Here is an 18,793-nt window from a genome sequence, read left to right on the forward strand (position 1 = left end):
AAATCGAGTTTCTGAGGACGAATATCGTAGCAATAGCTGCTTTGCTTTAAAATCTACCGATAGTATCAGCAATTTCTCTAATGATTTGGAGATCATCTACTAAAGACTGGCAAAGGTGTAGCTGTTCACTCTCCCCGTGAATAAGTAACAATGAATGAAAACGTGTTTCAAACAAAAGTTGCATGGTATCAATGGGGGCGTGCAATGTACCTAATTATTATTGGTTTGTGTGCCCCGCAATTGGAAAGATTATTGAACGCTGCAATTTAATTTTACAAGTAATTTAAGGTTGCAGATTGACTCACCCTGGGTACATTCCGGCCTGGTTATCATTAGAAGGTGTAAGAAAATTAAACCAGATTTCAGGGACAAAAAATATTTAATACTAACTAATGTAGCACGAAACTGCTCGCTATATTAATACATCTGGACTTGAAAAAACTAAAATTATTCTTAAAATCACAATCGATAACAAGTTGAAATTTTGCTCCTTATCGAGCTAGGGTAAAAGGAATCCAATACTAAATTATTTAACGAGTTATCATTTTTGACCGTAGAACATTGCCGCTTTTAAAAAGTAAGTAAAAGCAGATATATAATATTGTACTGCCGAAAGTGGAGTTCAACCGTCAACAATGAGCTAGCACGAGAAGATATGTAAGTTGTACTATGATCTATATTACATACGCGCATGCTGTTTGTGTAGTGTTGGAACTCTACTGAAATGTGCAGAATTCAGATTTGTCGAATTCTCTCTATTAATAGCTGCAAGTAAAATAATTTTACAAGCTTGTATAGTGTGTAAAATATTATGAAATATTATACGCCATTTGTCAGGGTTACTAGAAAATTCTGTCGGTTTTTAAACGAAAACGAAACTCGTTACAAGAAAAACATGTTTATTAAAATATCAGCGAAATACAAGTATTTGTTTAAACGAATATAATACTTATTCTTTATTTATGCATTTGTTCACTTTGCGAGTTTTTCTACTCAATTGTAATACTGTATTTCTTACGATACGCAAGCGTAGATTAAATTATTACATGTTTTACATTTGTTTTATCTAGATATTAGCATAAAAAATATTTTTAAATCTGTATCAAATATAAATTATAAATGCACCTCTGATTTACCAGCATTACCCTCTACGTTCTGAACACTGCAACTTTGAATACGTAACTGAAACGCGCGGATGTTAAAAAGTTAAATATTCAAAACACCTTGCAACTTTCGGTGGCGATGATTTGTTTAAACAAAATAACCATACTTTTTATTATAAAAGTATATTTTTGATATAAAAATTGTGCCCATACTTCAGGCCACTTTTAATATTCTACGTATCAATTACGTATAAAATAATTTGCATTTTATAATAACGTTCACTTGTCAAAATCATTAAAAATTATTTAGGAACATATTATGCCTTAATAACAAAACAAGATATCTTGAAAAATAAAATATATAAAAGTAAATAAACGTCAAAAGTTAAATCCATTTTTCGGAACAATCGTCACGTTCTATAAATCACTACACTTCTAAATACATAAATAATTCATGTTGCTCTTTGTTAAAACTTATACAAAACTTAAGCACCACTGAAGCGACTTGGAGTAATATTAATATAATAGTATAAAAACGCCGCGTCCAAACTAGTAATATCGTAAAATAACCGCAGAAACGTAAATCGAAAATTATAATAAACGCTTTCACATAAGCGTTATCATATGCCAAAAGTTTAACTGTGATAATGGAGTATTACTACGTCTACTCCGCGCCAAATATCTAAAAATCATAGAAAAGTACGTATTGCAAACGTCGATATTCTCTTCCCCTTTTCTGATCGCCAGCGCTCAACTTACCACTCGTTTTTATGACGTTTCACGTGATTCTCAAAGGCACCGAATTTACTGTATATCTTTTTACATACGCTGCAAACGAATGTTGTCGAGCGATTGCGAGTATAATGAACGTGATGCGATATTTTTAAATGCTGAACTAAGGATGACTTGTGTCTGAAAAGAAATTCCTATCAGTATCACCACACACACTTCTCGCCTGAAAAGATCTAGATTCTTTAAGACGGTCGTCTCTCCTTCTTTTTACCTATACGTTCTCATGCACATATCGCATTTGTAAGGTTCTTTCAAGCGACCGCAATGAATAAAATGCCTATTGAAATGATATTTTCGATTGAAAAGCCTACCGCAGCTTTCGCAAAGTATTACGTACATACCTGAAAAGAAATTCGGTAACGAACGCCACGGATTTACTACGAATAAGATCTAACATTACCTCCGTGTGCTCCAGCCTGATGCATCGCCATCGTGCGCGCACTCGAGAATGTTAGGGGACACAATAAGCACTGAAATCTATAAGCGGCTTTCATGCTTTACAAGGCACAACAAAAAAATGTGTAAGGAAACAGTTTCGCATTACGAAAATTCTGCTCGCTGCGTCGCGTTTAGAATATCAAAATACAGGCTGAATCACAAAGCCTGACCATCTCATCTTCAGTGCTAGTGGACCAATCCAAGCATTTTTATGTTGGACATTTTCTGTTTCTAAGGAGCTAAATATCGTTTATAGTATAGTTTTTCGAAGTTCTCACGGTTACTTAGAATTTGTTAAACGGAGCGCTATAATTTTTCTGTTTTATGCTTTAGCTGTTTAGCAGACACAGAGGCGAAGTTAGCTGGCATCCAGAATAATAGAGATAATCAAGTTATGTGGTTTATCCTGTATATTTCTGGGATAATAAAATTAGGATATGTGGTACAATGGCATAATTAAGGAAAATACTGGGTAGGCCCTGTTGCGAGAACTATAATGGAGCTACTGAGTAACTATTAGTGTATTTTAAGTGCTTCTTGTAATAATATAAGGAAAGATTAAATGTATTTGTGAAATGTAATAATAGGTCGGTGCGAAATCTCGTTCGCTTTATTGAAAGTAAAATAAAATAGATTACCTGTTTTTTAATCGAAATATTTTCCTTGCCTATCTATGCCCTTTAATAGAAAAATATATTTCTATACATTTAACAGTAAGCGGGTGAATATTTGCACTGACCTAATGAAATAGTATCTACACATATATTTTCATAAAATCTGTGTCCAGACTTAAGTAATGTTACTTATTTTATTTCTACCGGAGACATTCCTTGCACCACTATAATTATGCCACTGTATACAATTTCATCCCCCTAATTTAACTCTGGGACTGTACACACGTATCATTTGAGTCTATACAATGTTTTCTTTTCATTGCAATTCATAGAACAATGTACGACTGTAATTTTTCTTAAAGTTTAATAATAAAGAATAACATTTTATAAATAAAAGACGGTTTCAATGAGCATACAGAAGTTTCTTCTTCAATGAAATTTAAAAAACAGTGAATATTCGTATCTTCTAAAGCAAGTTTTCTAGTCTATATATTATATTTCAGTTTTAGAAAGAAGCTACTTATGATAGATAAACACATCTCAATTTTATCGAAACTCGGCATATAACGGAACCAAAGAGAATATTTACAGAAAAAGTAGTTGGAGGCATAAACAAAATATTTTTAGACCTTTGATAGTTTTGTAAACACGAAAGGAATTGTTCAAACACAAATGATTCGCGTGCACATTTTGTTATAAAATTATACCTATGCAGTTCTGAAGTTAAAAATAATTGACCATTTCTGTTACAGAAGCCAAATGAAGAAAACCAGATAAGTATTTTAACAACGCTAAATGTATATACAATAATAACGTTCATGGGCGTCCGGAGGGGATGCAACAGGGGCAGTTGTCCCCCCTGGTTTTTGAGAAAAAAATCGCTTATTTTTAAATTCTGATCTTCATTAAGTTTATACTAAAAAAATGGATATTCCTAAATCTCGGATTTAAATTTTTAACTAAATTGACACTACAAAATTAGTTCAAAAAAGCAAGCGGGCTACTCGTTTTTTCATTACTATACTTTTCATTACCGTCACCCCAAAGCTGCCGCCTCCTGGAAAAAAGTCTACGGACGCCCTTGATAACATTACAAAAATTTGCAAGAAGAATGAAAAAATTCATCTTCCTGCGGATGAACGTATTGTACGTGAGTTACTTACTCCTCGTTGTTCGTATTGTATTGTTTATTCGTCTCAGCTTGCGAAGTATCTATGATACAAGCACTTTCCATTTCCTCTTCAGAAATATATAAAAACAAATCGGGATCGGACTCAAGTAATGAAATATCATTACCATTGTATTCTCTTCCTTCCACCGTGCTTGTCGACTCTTCGAATATATCTTTCCCGACACCGTCTTCGTTATACGTAGGTGTTAAATCAAACAATGGTAGTTCAGTATTATTTTCGAACGCGCATTGCGGATAAACTCCAGAGCCGATTGTTATCGAATTATTGTCGGCGTTCTCTTCTTTCAAAATATCGTCAGTCGAGTGTTCATCACTCCACGTAACATGTAAATCTGACCGCCTGAAATGAATCTGATGGTCCGTGTTACTGCACTCGTTAATTAAATTCTCATTAAGGGTTTCTGCTAAAACTTTATTCTTTGTAAAATTAATATTCTGCGCTCCACTGGTTGTTATCCAGTTCGAAACACAGTCCTCCTGACAGTACCCACAGCAAAGATCAGATGAGCAGTTTGGGTTTTTATTACAGGGAAATTGTACATCTTCGCTCCAATATTCTGAAGATATAAAAGTATGGCTCGTTAAAGAGTCTTCTTCGTTCTGTTCGTTACGCATCGAAGAGCAACGTGCTGGTTTCTGTACATCGATCTCATTACCATTCATATCATAGCCCTTCCCATGACCATCATTCTCATGAATTATACTTAAAGCGCTACGTGTTTCATCGGACACCATTATACATTCTGCGAAGCAATCTAACTTACTCGTACCTTGGCATTCATAGTTATATTTACTAAATATCTCATTGCTTGTAAAGTCAATCGGATCTTGCGAGTCTTTAGGTTCAGTCTCTTGTGGCGATGGGAAAGTGTGAAACTCAGAAGGAAAGTCCACGGATAAGTCGCATGGTATTGGAGGCAACGAATCTTCGTTCTGTTCACTTCTCAGAACAGACATTTTATGTTTCTCATTTCGTTTTTTAACGTGGCGCTTTAATTTCTTCCCTTGTTTAGAAGATTCTAAATCAGGTAACGTATATAAGCTGGTATTTGAAGCTTCATTCTCCTCATTAATCAGAGAATACATATTCCAATTAGGCAAATCTTGCCATATACCAGTATAATTATGTTCTTGTTTCCTCCTGTGCGACAGCCTGTTACGTTTACTTTGTTTTTTGATAGATTCATTTTTAAGAAGAGAGCTACCGGGCACTACAGTGGAATCGATCAAGAACTGTATACTTGTTTCAGCGCGATTGTGGACTATGTCTGTTTCTGTTGGAGCTACTTGAGAAGCTCTGTGGGATTTTAAATTATTTTTCAGAATATTAGGAACCGTACGAGTAGATATTTTATTAGGGGTACATTTCTGTTGCTTAACAACTTCATTACGATCTGTATTAAGAACTTGAATGTTTTTTAGCATTTCGAATCCACATCTCTCTTGTATCGCGGTAACTTCTTTAAGGCAACTTTGCATTTCCTTATCCGTTGCAGCCAAGTATATTCTTTCTGGATAAATATTGTTTAAATTTTCATATTCTAAGTTGAAAGAATAACTACTCCAATCGGAGGTATTGGAACTATTTTGTTCATCTAACATTCTTCTCTTTGCTTCTTGCATATTTGAATTATAATTCCTTTATTTTAATTTACTTGAACTACGCTTTAATTGAACTTTGTATTGTTCATTACAGCTACAGAATATAACATAAAAAGGAATAATTAAAAAAAGAAGTCTAACTCTCCTGTACTTATCACTATAATAAATAAATTTAAGTAATTCATAGCACACGGAATAACTACAGTAGTTGATATCGTATTAAATCATTTGTTTCATCAGAAGAAAAGTAAAAAGAGAACATTAAAACCAATTGCAAGTCATAATACTTTTCAAGTATTATGAACAGAAAGGTCGTCAGTATCTTTATCTTCATAATATAATAATACAAATCAGTTCTGTCAATAAACAATCGATTCCTTTTATTATACAACCGCAATTCTAATTACAGACTTCACATACGAGCTTACCTACTTAGTTTCACCGTCACGCGACATTTCAACGTTATCACTCTTTCCACATTTCTTCGCGATTAATGTAACGAAACCGCAGAAATAATGCAACTGGCGTGAGAAATTAAATGCGTGCGATACATCTGTGCGCAAAGGCTTTCGGTACGTTCGCCGTGCAAGTGTGAAAATTTGAAATTTCGACTTCACGACCACCGCGTAACCATGCGTACCGTAGCCAGTAACGAAACAAAGTAAACTGCACTGCGCGACATCACGAAGGGACCATGGGTTATGTTTTAGATAAAGGGGAACGAAATCCGAGAAGTCCTTGAACAGCACATAATGTAAACATCTGTAAGAAACGACAGGCGAGTCCCACGATTGGAAATAAGCATCTACGCATTGGCGCCTGGTAATGCTATTTAAGAATCGTTTTAAATCACAATTTTTATCTCACCCGGTAAATTTTTGAATTGCTCGAGTCTGTCGAAAGTACGCGGGTCAACTGAAACGTAATAATTTCGACGGATATAGACAGAGTTAAATATAAAATTTAATAGAGAAACAATTATTTATACAAGCAACAAATCGAACTTTATGTTTCCTTATGAACTTCTGATATATGTACGTAGTTGTAACGAGTTTCGATCGTTTTGAATCATTAGTGTTTGCGACCCTAAAGGCTGGAACAGACACGCCGAGTAATTTAGCCGAGTAGCTTAGTAAAACAATGGTAAATTACTAAATTACCGTGTGCGGACACTAAAATTTAGTCCAGTAGTTTATTAAAACAATGATAAATTATTAAATTACTCGACGTGTCTGAATCGTCCTTTACATTGTGTGGACGTGCGAAGCGATTACTGCTGTTACTAACCAAAAAAGTAAAGTCAAACAAAAGCGACTGCTGTAAGTGCATTGAATTCCAGTTATATTGTTTTTGTGTAGGTGTGGTTATCCTTTGTGTTGATTGTTACGCGCAGTAATAATATTATAAGAACATAATGTAATATGGTAGTTTCAAAGACATGGTGGAAAATGTAATTTGAAAATCGACAATATGGTAATAAAATACTTTATTGCGGCAGCATAATTGTGTGTAATAATAAAATTTCAAGGATAACAAAAGATGATGAATGCGTGATAACAGTGATAAAATAAATAAAATTCTTTGTGCTTTGTAATAATTGAATACTTGTTTGCGTAATTACTTAACGTAATTGCAATTACCAATCATTATCGTCAGCCACATCATCGTTGCCAGGCCTTAGCGTAGAAAATAGTATGTCCCTGACTTTTGGACGGGGATCTTCGGTGATTTTTGTTGGTACAGCTTCTGTTTGCCCCAACATCCATTCCAGTTCTACGAATTTTGTGCCAAATGATACAATTAGTTTAGACAATTAGTTTCATTCTTTTGAGTGTTTGACAAATTCACGATACTTACCAGCTTCTGTTAGTTTCATACCCCTTAATTCCACTGGTCCGATAATTTGTTTCACCATCCTTCCATTCTGGTAGATAAATATTGTAGGAAGGTTACTGTCTGGCCACTTAGGAATGCAAGTAGTGGAAATGCTTTTCAGAAACTTTGTTGTCGGAAATTTCTTTGCTATTTTAGCCAAGTACTGATTGATGAGGGTACAAAGTGGGATGCTGAAAGAGCAATTAAAATAAGACAGGCTTCCTTCAGCATGTTTTGTGTTTCTCTAATAATTCAACGCTGTACCCAGATTTATACAAATGAAGGACAACCCAAATATCCTCTCCAGCATTGTTTACTTCTTGAACATAATCTTCTCCTGATATTTCTTTAACTTCGCCATACTTAGATTTACTAGCTAATTCCTGTATTTCCGCTATTCTCTTACGCCGATATTCCAATAGAACTTTCTCGTCCTCTTCGTCTTCTAATTCGTCCAGTTCGTCCAAAGTCTTATTTTCCAGATCAGCAGCAGCTTCGAACAGAAAGAAAATAGCGATGATTTCGCCGAGTTTCTCATCGAGATTGCTGCTTTAGTACCGTGTGACCGAAATAATTATTTAAGTACCGCGCCCAGTTTTCTCATTTATAGTGCTCTCTACAATGTCCAGTATTTGGTCTTCGGTGACTTCCTTCTCTTTTTCAGGTATGATTCCTTTACTCCTGAGGATATCGTTCCACTGTGTGTCCTCGGTAGGGTTTTGCTGCGTTAAGAAAACATAGGTTATACGAATCCATGATACAGGGGCTACGCACGCACGGAATACTTTTCAACATCTATCTGTTGAAGAAAACCTAGGTGGACGTAATCGTATGTGATATTATTTTACGTTCCCTCTTTGCTATACTTAATATCCCTTATTTTGGGCCACAGGTGACCACCCCGACTGTAACCTTCGCTCGAGGAAGCCAATTCTTCACTTACCATGGTGTATAAAGGCACTTGGTAGTTCGGTTCTATGATAAGAGATTAATTTGCAATATGTAAATTGATCGGTCGATGCACCGAACAGTTTCAAGTGACAAGAATCACTCGTAACGGTCGTGCGGGCGTGATCGACAGCTGATCACGTTTCACTACAATGAGATACGCTACACAGCCGTATTCCTACACGCGCGCATTTATGGTATCATCAATGACGCATTCACTCTCCAATCCCATTCTATTTTAAAACTGCGTCACATTAGGCTGTGGCGCCTCCGCGTCCGTATTTGCGACTGACTGAACATCAACGTTGCGCAGGAAAGAGTTTTTCATACGAAGCTCTTTTTCCTGAGTAATTTCAGATATGTTTTTTATTTATGAAGAAATCTAACGGGGAAATGCCACTATACGTGGTGTAATGCCAAGTAAAGGTAAGAGGAATTAAATTGTATGAGTAAGCAGGGGCGTCTGGAAACTTTTTTCCAGGGGGGGGGGCAACTTTGGGATGATGGTAAAGAAAAATATACCCCTCTTGCTTTTTTAACCCATTTTATAGTGCCAATTTAATTAAAAATTTAAAACAGAAATTTAAAATATTCCCTACTTTAGTATAAATTTAATAAAGATCAGTTTTGAAAAATAAGCGATTTTTTCTCAAAAGCCAGGGGGGGAACTGCCCCTCCCCTGCGGACGCGCATGTGAATAAGCTTGTTTATGATTATTTACGGATATTAATTCGAATAATAATAATTCGAAAATTTTGAAATTATACGTGTAAGCGAAGTTTTGTTTTAATAAAGCCCTTTACGTATTTACGCTATAGTCATTGGCTACACATTTCAGTCGCGTGTAATCAGGGAAAACCGGTTGATCCTGCAGCTGTGCTGGACCATGACTGTGTTTTGTGTCTCGCACCAAATACCTCAAACCAGTTTGAGGCATCACCTCGATAATATTTATAGACACGTGGAATGATAATTTCCGTATATAACGGTGCAACGTGGGCATCGAGTTGTATACGTGCGCTTAGATTTGTAGATACGCGGTCTACGTGTTATCTTCGTGTACTCCTCTGCTCTTTTTAATCGCCTTTTCATGCGAAATTGCAATTCACACCGTTGAAATAAACTTTCCCATTTAAATTGTAAATACGTAACGTGCCGTGGCAAAATGGGGCTAACGTGCGAAAACGACGTTTCGAGATAAATGAGTTTAAAGTTATTCACTTTGATTCTGTTGCTCCCAGACCCCAACAGGCCCTGGAGAAGAAACGCGTGAAAGAAGACACCCCCTCTACCTGTATAAAGAAAGAATAGTTTATTTTCTCATTTTGTAAATATGTGTTGCAATTTTTATTAATGTAACAAATAATTGTCTACTTTCATTACTAATACATGATTTCAATTGTGAATTGCGAAGTCAATAATTTGGGTATTCTAGAAAATTGGGGTTGGTTTCGTTGCAAAGAGGCGTTGCTTTTGGTAATAAAAAGACACGAGAAAGTGGTGTGGGATTTTTACCCATTAAAACCCCACGGCCACTGTGAATTTTTTAATAATTTCCGTGTAAATATCTCTATTATTAAGGCCCATTGGCAGAAACGCTCGTACACCTATTTACTTATTTTCGACATAGATCCATCGTGCCAAGGCTCATAAAAATCGGTGTCTACCACATGGTGTCCTCCCCTCGTAAGTCCTATTCATAAAACCTTCGAAGACAGGACAGCGTGGGGCCATCCGCCCTCGACCTCACCCCTAAATAATGCGACGCTAACGCGAATTAATTGTTCATTGGTAAAAAGAGGTCCACCTTGTATACGAGTTGTACAAAGGGAACGTCTTCCGGGATAATAATATGTACAGCTGCCTAGAAGGCATTGATAAAGTCGCGGAGACTCAGGCTTATCTGAAACAAAATTTTTTAAAAGATTAATCTGTATGAGTGTCGCTATCACCCGTAGCTTAATTAACAATTTCTGTCGAAAAATAACCGAGATTTTTCTCGGGGAACATTCGAGAAAACACACTTTTGGGGAACTTTGTATTTCAAACCGACGCTATTTTGTTATTCCTCAAATTGTGAGCGCCACGTACGTCGAATGAAAGCTTTGTTGTCACAGTTGCAAGTTCTCGTGTTTAATTCTATCGGAAATGCCGATGGTAACGATGGATAATTGCAATTACGTTAAAGGGCGTGCAAACTATTACGAACTCTGAAATTCATTTACACACATCGTTCTGGACGCCCAGAGACGCGTCAAGTTTCACGGGTGCAAACAGAAGTTGCTGTCTTGCTTACCGCGAGAGAAAGAATGCAGATTAATTTCCCTTTGTTGTATACACGGGGTATAAAGCCTAACGCACATGTAACACCGAGGAGCGCTCAATCCGTTTTCACGGTGCTTTCGCGTCGCGTGTGCCTTTGTGTGACACGGCCTTTGTTGCTGGACCACATAAAAGAAACTTGTTCCTTCAGTGGTGGCAGGCAAATTGCAGAAAATGCGCACACGGGACCGCTGGCGGATGAAAATGGACACGCGTGTCTTTCGCGTGTTTGCGCGAACGATACATGGAAAAATTGATGAACAGGTCACAAGACTCGCGTCTCGTTGGATTCGATCAAAATAACTGTAATTAAAAGAGACTGTTCTGATAGGACATGTTTCAAATGCAGTCAGGTAGATCAGGGTTAGATGATCGAACTTATTAAAGCCTAAAATTATTTCTTCAGTCGTTTGGAGTTCAGTCTTTAGATAATTAATCTTATCGATTTTCACTATATTCTAAATCCTTTCGTGCGGTTCTTTCAAGCAAGTTGTAATTTATGCGATATTGATAACGTGGATTGGATTACGCTACTGTGATCCAGAATGAAATGGAATTTTTCTTACACTCGCTTTCTAAATGGAATGAAAACCCATGGAATGTTTGATAATTCATATTTTATCTCCACCACCTGATTCGACGTTCAACATTGCGCTAATCCAATTCAAATCTACACAGAGGAGTTACAATTTTTAATTTCCTGGAATGGCTACAAAAGATGAATTCCATTTTTTTCTTTCATGAATTCTGTTCCTCGCGTTTCTTCAAATTTACATAAAAGATACCGTTGAAACGGAAAAGCGAATTTCATATTCCTACGCGAGGTGAGGTGGCGAATAAAGCCAGAGGCCATGCTTGGAGGGACGAATCTGCATAAAGTATATAAAACATTTTTAGGAAAATCGTTGGAATGAGAACAACGACTGGAAAATACCGAGCAAAGCTTCCTTTGCGTGAGGGTATATCGCACGCACCGTCTGCCATCATTGTTTGCTGTTGTTGTGCCCTTTTTTCGGAAGCATTGTTTGGTGAAGCACTCGCGCTTCCTGTTGCGTGCTAGATCGGAACTTAACCCTGTATTTAGGCGCGTGCAACCCGATTCAGAAGAATTTCTGTCGTTCGTACACGCCCGCGTACAGAGCGCGCTATTACAATAGCGTTTCATTGCATTAGTATTTGAATATTTGCTTTTTGCGATTCAATAGAATGACACTGTTCTCCGCAATATTGCCAAGAACCATTTCCATAAAAAAATTGCTGTCACGCACTAAATCGCAGTAATTTACTATTTAAAATTACAAGTGCAGATATGTCTGAATATTAATGAAAATAACTGTACGTACAACAAGTAGAAATCTTGAAGCAATCAAGCAGCGCTTTGTACAATGGAAAGATTAAAAGTTTCTCATAGAAATCATTCAGTTTATCGTGAGCATTCGCATCTTTACAGTTGTTCTATTAAATTTTATCGCGTTGCTTCTCGCGTCCTCCTTGTCGTAGCGTTCTATGGGCATGTGCATAAATATCTTGCGTCCATTGTCTGGCTGTAGTTCACCCTTCGATTTACCACAATCTTGTGGCCCTTGCGGTCAGCTCTTTCATCGGACCGATATCTCTGTGCGGTTAGGTATCGATGGTTCTCCTACCCCCCTTCCTCGAATTACAGAGCGAAGATCGAGCTTGCCAATTCTCATCCGACGTATGGCGAAAATGGCATGGTGTTACTGCGAGTTAAATCTGTAAATAGACTTAATGGGTAGTTTATAGTTGCTTGTCGAATTCCTCGTATTGGGAGGGTTTGAGCGTTGCTTCAAACTAAATTGGGTTACTTTGCACGCTACTTATCTGTTAGATTGCACAATATACGCCCGAAAATTATAAAATGGTACCTATTAAGGGGTTACTCGCAGTCAGGAGGTAGAAAAAGAACGATTCTTTGGAAATTTATTTCAGAAAGTACATGCAAATTTTTGTGCAAAGGTTTTTGTATTCAGATGAGGGACGCTTTAACAGGTTATTATAGTACGTTTTGGTATAAAAGAATTTAGTTATTGTAAGAGTACAACTGATTTCCTGAAGCAGTTTTCAGAAATACGTTTCGCGGTGACCAACATTATTCGGAATTGGGTTATCTGAAATCAAAAAACGAAGAAGATTTAGATGGTACAATAGTTTATTTAGTCTTTAATCGTTGCATTTTATAAAAATATTAATCTGGGACGAAATGACGGATGTTAAAGTGAAACGATCGATTTTCGTAGAAAAAACAGTCATTTTTCATTCATAAGATACAAACTATACATTGGAAAAACAAATGTTTCGATCAAAGATTAGATTTGAATGTCTAGAAGAAACCTACAAAGTTTCAGAAAGATTGGTGAAGCGGTTTTTGAGAAATCGTGGTCACCGCAATCGAAAAACCCATTTCGGGAAATCAGTTGTAATTTTGCAACAAATAAGTACTTTTACACTGAAACGTAATATAACTCATTTAAATACAAACACCTTTGCACAAAAATATGCATGTACAGTAAATTCCCAAATACTCGTTCTTCTTCTACCTCCTGACTGCTAGTAACCCCTTAAGGTCAGCAGTATTCGTTTTAATAAATAGCGGATTTGCCAGCATTTTTTATATTCCAATACCCTATTATCCATATTAAATTATGCCGCTTTATAATCACCTTTAATTAATTATCATTAACTTGTAAAATATTCTTTCCATTAGTCCATTTATTACGTATCCTGTTAGTAGATAAAATCTGTATATTGCACAAAAATACTGCTTGCTTCTTTTCTCCTTTCATACGCCACTCACTCTTGACTTTATCGTACATAAAATTAATAATCCCCTGCCTACCCCAGTTACCATTTTCCTGAACGTTCGGGAACTATAAATGCGGTTTAGACCCAACGTGGAAAGCGTCCAACCGTATCTGGAGAGTAACAAAAACTTTAATGAAGTTACGATTAAGCACGGGATAAGTATCGGCGGTCTGATTTGCATTTCAAGTATCGCTAGGCGGTGCAGCCGATTCCCAGGCGAAGTCGTGAACCATGATACGGTACTTTGATCAATTATTCCAATCAGCGAAATAAATTTTCTCCGTTTAATACGAACACGGAGGCTGTTGCAAAATATACTTCTTGGTGACGTTCGACGATGACAGCTGATATATTTACAGCCTCCTGGTTACGTTCGTTCGTTCGTATGAACGCACATGAACCGTGTAAGTAGTGTGAATGCAGGATGCTCTTGTATTTACACATCGTGAAGTGCATCACGCATGTACGCACGTCAGGAAACTTGCATAAGGTGAATGTGCCAATTTCTGATCATTTCGTATTTTTCTTATTATTATATGCGTTACGTTGGTACTACAGTTGCAACAAAATAACTCTAAACTATTTAAACATTTACGCGAGTATTGCACGAGCTTGGGTCAATACATACATCGCTATTTTTCATGAGCAGAAATGCGGACATTTAGAGCATTATATATTTAATTAGAAATTACTAATAGTTAAACATCTTGAAATATCTTTCTTACATAATGTTTGAATTGGTCGATTTATTATTAAAGAATTAATCAATTACAATGGTTGAAATGGTAGTTCTGAGATGATTATACAATTCAGCTGCGGCAGAATATACTCGAACGTGTGGATCTGTATTCTGTATGTCCATTTCGCTTAGAATGTAGCCTACCGGAAATTTGCAGTTAGTTACATTCCATCCAGGGTCGACAGCCGTAGGGATGCCTTCATTCGCGTGATCGTTAATTGCTCCCCTTCTCTTCACGAAAATCTAATTTTCAATCCGGCGTCAATTGGCTTTGATTTGTCGATAAAATGGATTTTAATTGCACGACTTCTCCGCCCGATATAAAGGAGTAAGTAATTAAGGGGTATTTCTAGTGTGACGGCTGAAAAAAAATTAATTTTTCAGGAATTAAAAGAAGAAGCAAGTATTGCACGTATCATTTTGCACGATTGCAGCTTTATTCTATCGCCTATCAAGACTATAAAAAAAATTATAGGTAAAAATATTCATTTATAGTAGAATAGGAGCATCGTGAAGAGAACAGTATCCTTTCAGATGTCATATTGACGATGTAACTGTAAGAAATTGCAGTACCTCTTGGTTTTTAAAGATTATTTCATGGGTTCGTTAGTTTCGTATGAATTCTTTTTTTTATGTTTAGTGCAAGTCTTTTGTTTGCTTAGAATAGATGATCTTTGAGAAGCAAAGCATGTAATGATATTTTTTCCTTAAAAATTTAATACTTGGACCTGAATTGGTTGAAGTTTTTCAGATCTAGAATATAAAGTGTCTAGAAATGGCATGAACCCGGAGGATCTAGTTTACAGCAACGCGAAAAGAAAATAGTTCAGGAAACTGGATATCGAAGTAGAGCATGCGCACCTGTTTGATAGTTCTGCTGTTTGAGCGCGAAATGTTAATTAAATGCTAACAACTCTCAGAAGCAGGACGAATGTTGTGGTTTACAGCTGTGTTTATAATATGTGTGTATTATTATGGATAGTGGGACCAAAAGTATAAAGTGAGGGCATGAGAAATTATTATTCAACAGTGATTTAGAATTGTACCTTAATATTAAAATAAAGATATATTATTTCGCATAAAATAAAACGCAAGGCTTGTGACTTCTTTGAGTTTACAACTCTTCAGCTGGCAATAAACAATGAATAACACCACCAAGAATGTCAAGACTTCCTTTGGAGCCGTCCTTAAATTACGTAAGGGTAATTTTGGCGAATTCTTACCCCCTCCCTGCCCCAGTATAAGAATTCGTAAGATTTGATATCCCAACCCCCTCCTTTCGTAATATTTTTTCAGTTATTAACATTCTTTTAAAGGTTTATATAATTCATTTAACTCGGTTTCGGGAAATTTAAACTAAAACTACTTTTCTGGAACACTAATGACAGAATTTGTATTTACTGAAAATTAGATTAAAAAGTATTACCTAAGAAGCTATGTGACTCCCCCCCCCCCTACTTTGTAAGAAAACATAAGAAATTCGCAACTCCCCCAAAAAAGCCTTACGCAATTTAAGGATGACCCCTTTAGATTTATTTTATTTTCCTCTTACTTAGTAGTAGTGTTTCTTCATAATTTAATAACACATATTTCAGCCACCCTCAATAACAACAGAAACTAAACTATCCTACTTCCCATTTACTGCTTCAAATACATATTTTTCCATGTTCAATGATATAGAAAACAAATATCCTATTTTGCATTTACTGCTTCAAATATGTGCTGATGATTACGAAACTGGTCTAAGTAAAAAATCTAAAAAAACTGAATTCCTCACTTACTCCGTGTTAGATCACCCCACCTTGCATTACAAAATAAGTGACAAACTTCACTTTTTAAAATTCTCACCTTCCACTATTTTCATAATCACCGGCACACATATATTTTTCTCAGGCCCAATGACTACAAAAAATAAAGTAACCCCTCCTCTGTTTACTACTTGACATATTTCACTCGGGCTGGTTCGTTATCAACAATTTCCAAGCGCGCCATAACATTCGAAACCCGCCGCGTTTCGCCGCACGATAACAGTGTCGGAGTACCTGACCGGGGCCGGCAGCCAATCGGAGGGCTGGCAGCGCGCTGCCATGTTGCGCGGCTCCACTTTCGAGTTGAGAGGCGCGTGGCGGGGACGTTCAGCTTGCAGTGTACTCCGACTGTCGAGCCGTGACTGACGGACCGTGGTGTCTCGTGGGTCCCACACGTTCCCATTGTGGCCGCATCATCCGTGCCTCTTCTTTTACCGCTAAAAAACAGAAACCAGCGGCGACGACTGAATTCGAAAGGAACAGTGGTGATTTCTTCGCGTTCCTCGCGACTTCGACTCGTGACTGTCAACAGTGTCGATCGTCGATCCTAAGGGACGCGAGTGTTTACGTCCCGTTCGTTTGTTTTTTTAAATACTACGCGCGCGGTCGTCGCGCATTGGCTTCGAAAAGGAAGAAGAATGACGGGGCGAACGTGCTTTCCCGGCCGGGGCTTGCTCGCCAGTCAAATTTAAGATTTCGAAACTGACCGCACAAAACGTGCCTACGGCGGTATTTTCGAAGTCGACGCGGTGGTGGAACGGACTTCGAGGGACACCAGTGACTTTCTGTGGGCACGTTGTTCTGCGTCGTTCGACGGTGCACGCTGAATTTGACGGGAGCTTGCGGAGAGCGGCTTTTCAGCGGCGTTGGACCCACGTTGTGTGACGTAAAGGTATTTTCAGATTCTCTTGGTTGTGATTGTTTTATTTGAACTTGCGACTGGAGCCATTTATGTCACGAAGATTTTTGTTGTGTTTGTAGTAATTTATTTAAAGACGAGGCGAAATTCTGTTTTAGTACTTTCATTCTTCTACTGTCAATCTGCATATTATAATCCTTTCGGTCTCGTTAAGTATTGATAGTCGGGACGAAATGGAGTTTTTGCGTGCTCTTTATTGCGTTCATTATAATTCATATTGTCATAAAGCGAGACATACATAATACATGTACGATATAAATTGCTTTCTAAATTATGAATATTTAATTTATTGATATACTATAGATTTTTCAAAAAGTATAACTCGTATATGTACATTTTTTTATCTGGTACGATATAAATGAGTTTTTCGAATTTCAATGAATAAGGGGAATTTACGTTTTTATATGTTTATGATACTGTTATTACTTTGTACAGCTCTCAGAATACCTTGTATCAGACAGTATTATTTAAAGAAATAAAATTAGTACCACGTTTCTAATTGGTATTCAGGAAACTGTTACTGCTCTTGTATATGTTTAATACTATTTACTACGAATTCAAGCAGTTATTTGAAATTCGTCAAAAGGCAAAATGACCCTAACGTATTATTCTCAGGCTACCTTGAATATTGTGTTATTTTATAATCTCATACGTTCTGATCCGGAAAATCTGTTGCGTTTCTTGCAAAATGTACAGAAAGAAAAATTGAATGTAAATAGGAGCTAGCGGGGGGATCGTCTAATTTTTTAACAAGTAGTACAGCTCAAAATATGTGCATACAATGCCACTTACAAGTTGGTTAAGTTCGTTTACGATTCAACTATTTTTTTAGTAAATACTGCAACGCGTTTCACGCGTTACAAATAAATCAGACAAAATTAAATGTTAGAAGCAAACGTGACAGCAGTATACATTTATAAACAATAAAACTAACAATGCGATCGTACGAAGATTACATTTTAAAAAAGGCACATACGTTTAAAAAATAAAGATATACATGCTGGCACGGTAAAACCGATAAATAAGTTCATTTACAATCTGTTGTCGAATGGATGTGTGGATTTCCTGCGACTGATTGACGCTAAAATACCTACAAATGATTACATCACGAGTGATTTGTAAATTGCATGTGTATTCCGTGTTGACAAACGACCTTCGTTACGCAGCATGGCACTGACATCTTTGCAATAAAGAAAGCGTGTCGTCGCACAAGCGACGGTGTAATTGCGTCTAGTATTCGGCGCAGGAGGACGATCTTATTCGATTTAACCTTGCACTTTCGCCAAGGTACCCTGGATCGCTCGTTTATTGTGCCTCTCATGCAGTCGCATAGATAGAAAATTTTGTTTCTTTTACAACTCCTTCATATATCGGCAATATTATTCGTATTCACCGATGATGACGAGGATCCTCTCTTCAATATTATTCGCAATTTGTCCCTTTCATCTTTCCACCGTGGAAGAAGTTACGCAAATTTCTGTTTCATACAATCTTGATATAGCTTTATCATATTCTGCTATAATATTGTTACAGTTTCCCGTAGCTTTAATGTTGAAGCCACTGTTATCCTTCAATATTTCTTAAATAACAAATAAATCTCTAACAGCGGAGGGAG

At 36.8% G+C, this 18,793-nt stretch overlaps 3 protein-coding genes across 9 annotated transcripts in view; 1 reads left to right on the plus strand and 2 right to left on the minus strand.

The window, feature by feature from the left end:
* Positions 1-882: 882 nt before the first annotated feature.
* On the minus strand, positions 883-7,057 carry LOC143371111 (uncharacterized). Of its 7 annotated transcripts, XM_076815987.1 has the most exons (5): positions 4,111-7,057; positions 2,296-2,390; positions 2,107-2,236; positions 1,863-2,015; positions 883-1,785 (listed from the first exon to the last, which is right to left on the minus strand). In XM_076815987.1, coding segments are annotated over exons 1-5 (2,031 nt in total). In that variant the 5' UTR covers positions 5,763-7,057; the 3' UTR covers positions 883-1,784. The 7 variants fall into 7 exon arrangements, with proteins under 7 accessions (XP_076672102.1, XP_076672103.1, XP_076672101.1 ...); XM_076815988.1 differs by having other exon boundaries at positions 883-2,015; positions 2,296-2,372; XM_076815986.1 differs by having other exon boundaries at positions 883-2,015.
* A 153-nt stretch (positions 7,058-7,210) lies between these two features.
* On the minus strand, positions 7,211-8,804 carry Viaf (viral IAP-associated factor). The gene is made up of 5 exons (XM_076815993.1): positions 8,560-8,804; positions 8,203-8,338; positions 7,881-8,109; positions 7,599-7,807; positions 7,211-7,514 (listed from the first exon to the last, which is right to left on the minus strand). The coding sequence occupies exons 1-5, from the start codon at positions 8,560-8,562 to the stop codon at positions 7,378-7,380; spliced, it is 714 nt and encodes a 237-aa protein (XP_076672108.1). The 5' UTR covers positions 8,563-8,804; the 3' UTR covers positions 7,211-7,377.
* Positions 8,805-16,568: 7,764 nt separating this feature from the next.
* The window catches only part of Ec (ubiquitin specific peptidase echinus), a 112,467-nt gene continuing 110,242 nt past the window's right edge, over positions 16,569-18,793 (plus strand). Inside the window, exon 1 of the mRNA XM_076817402.1 lies at positions 16,569-17,151. The gene's annotated coding sequence lies outside the window, so the exon portion shown is untranslated. The remainder of the gene's footprint in view (positions 17,152-18,793) is intronic.

Source organism: Andrena cerasifolii, chromosome 7 (genome assembly GCF_050908995.1).
Source record: "Andrena cerasifolii isolate SP2316 chromosome 7, iyAndCera1_principal, whole genome shotgun sequence".
NCBI lineage: Eukaryota > Metazoa > Arthropoda > Insecta > Hymenoptera > Andrenidae > Andrena > Andrena cerasifolii.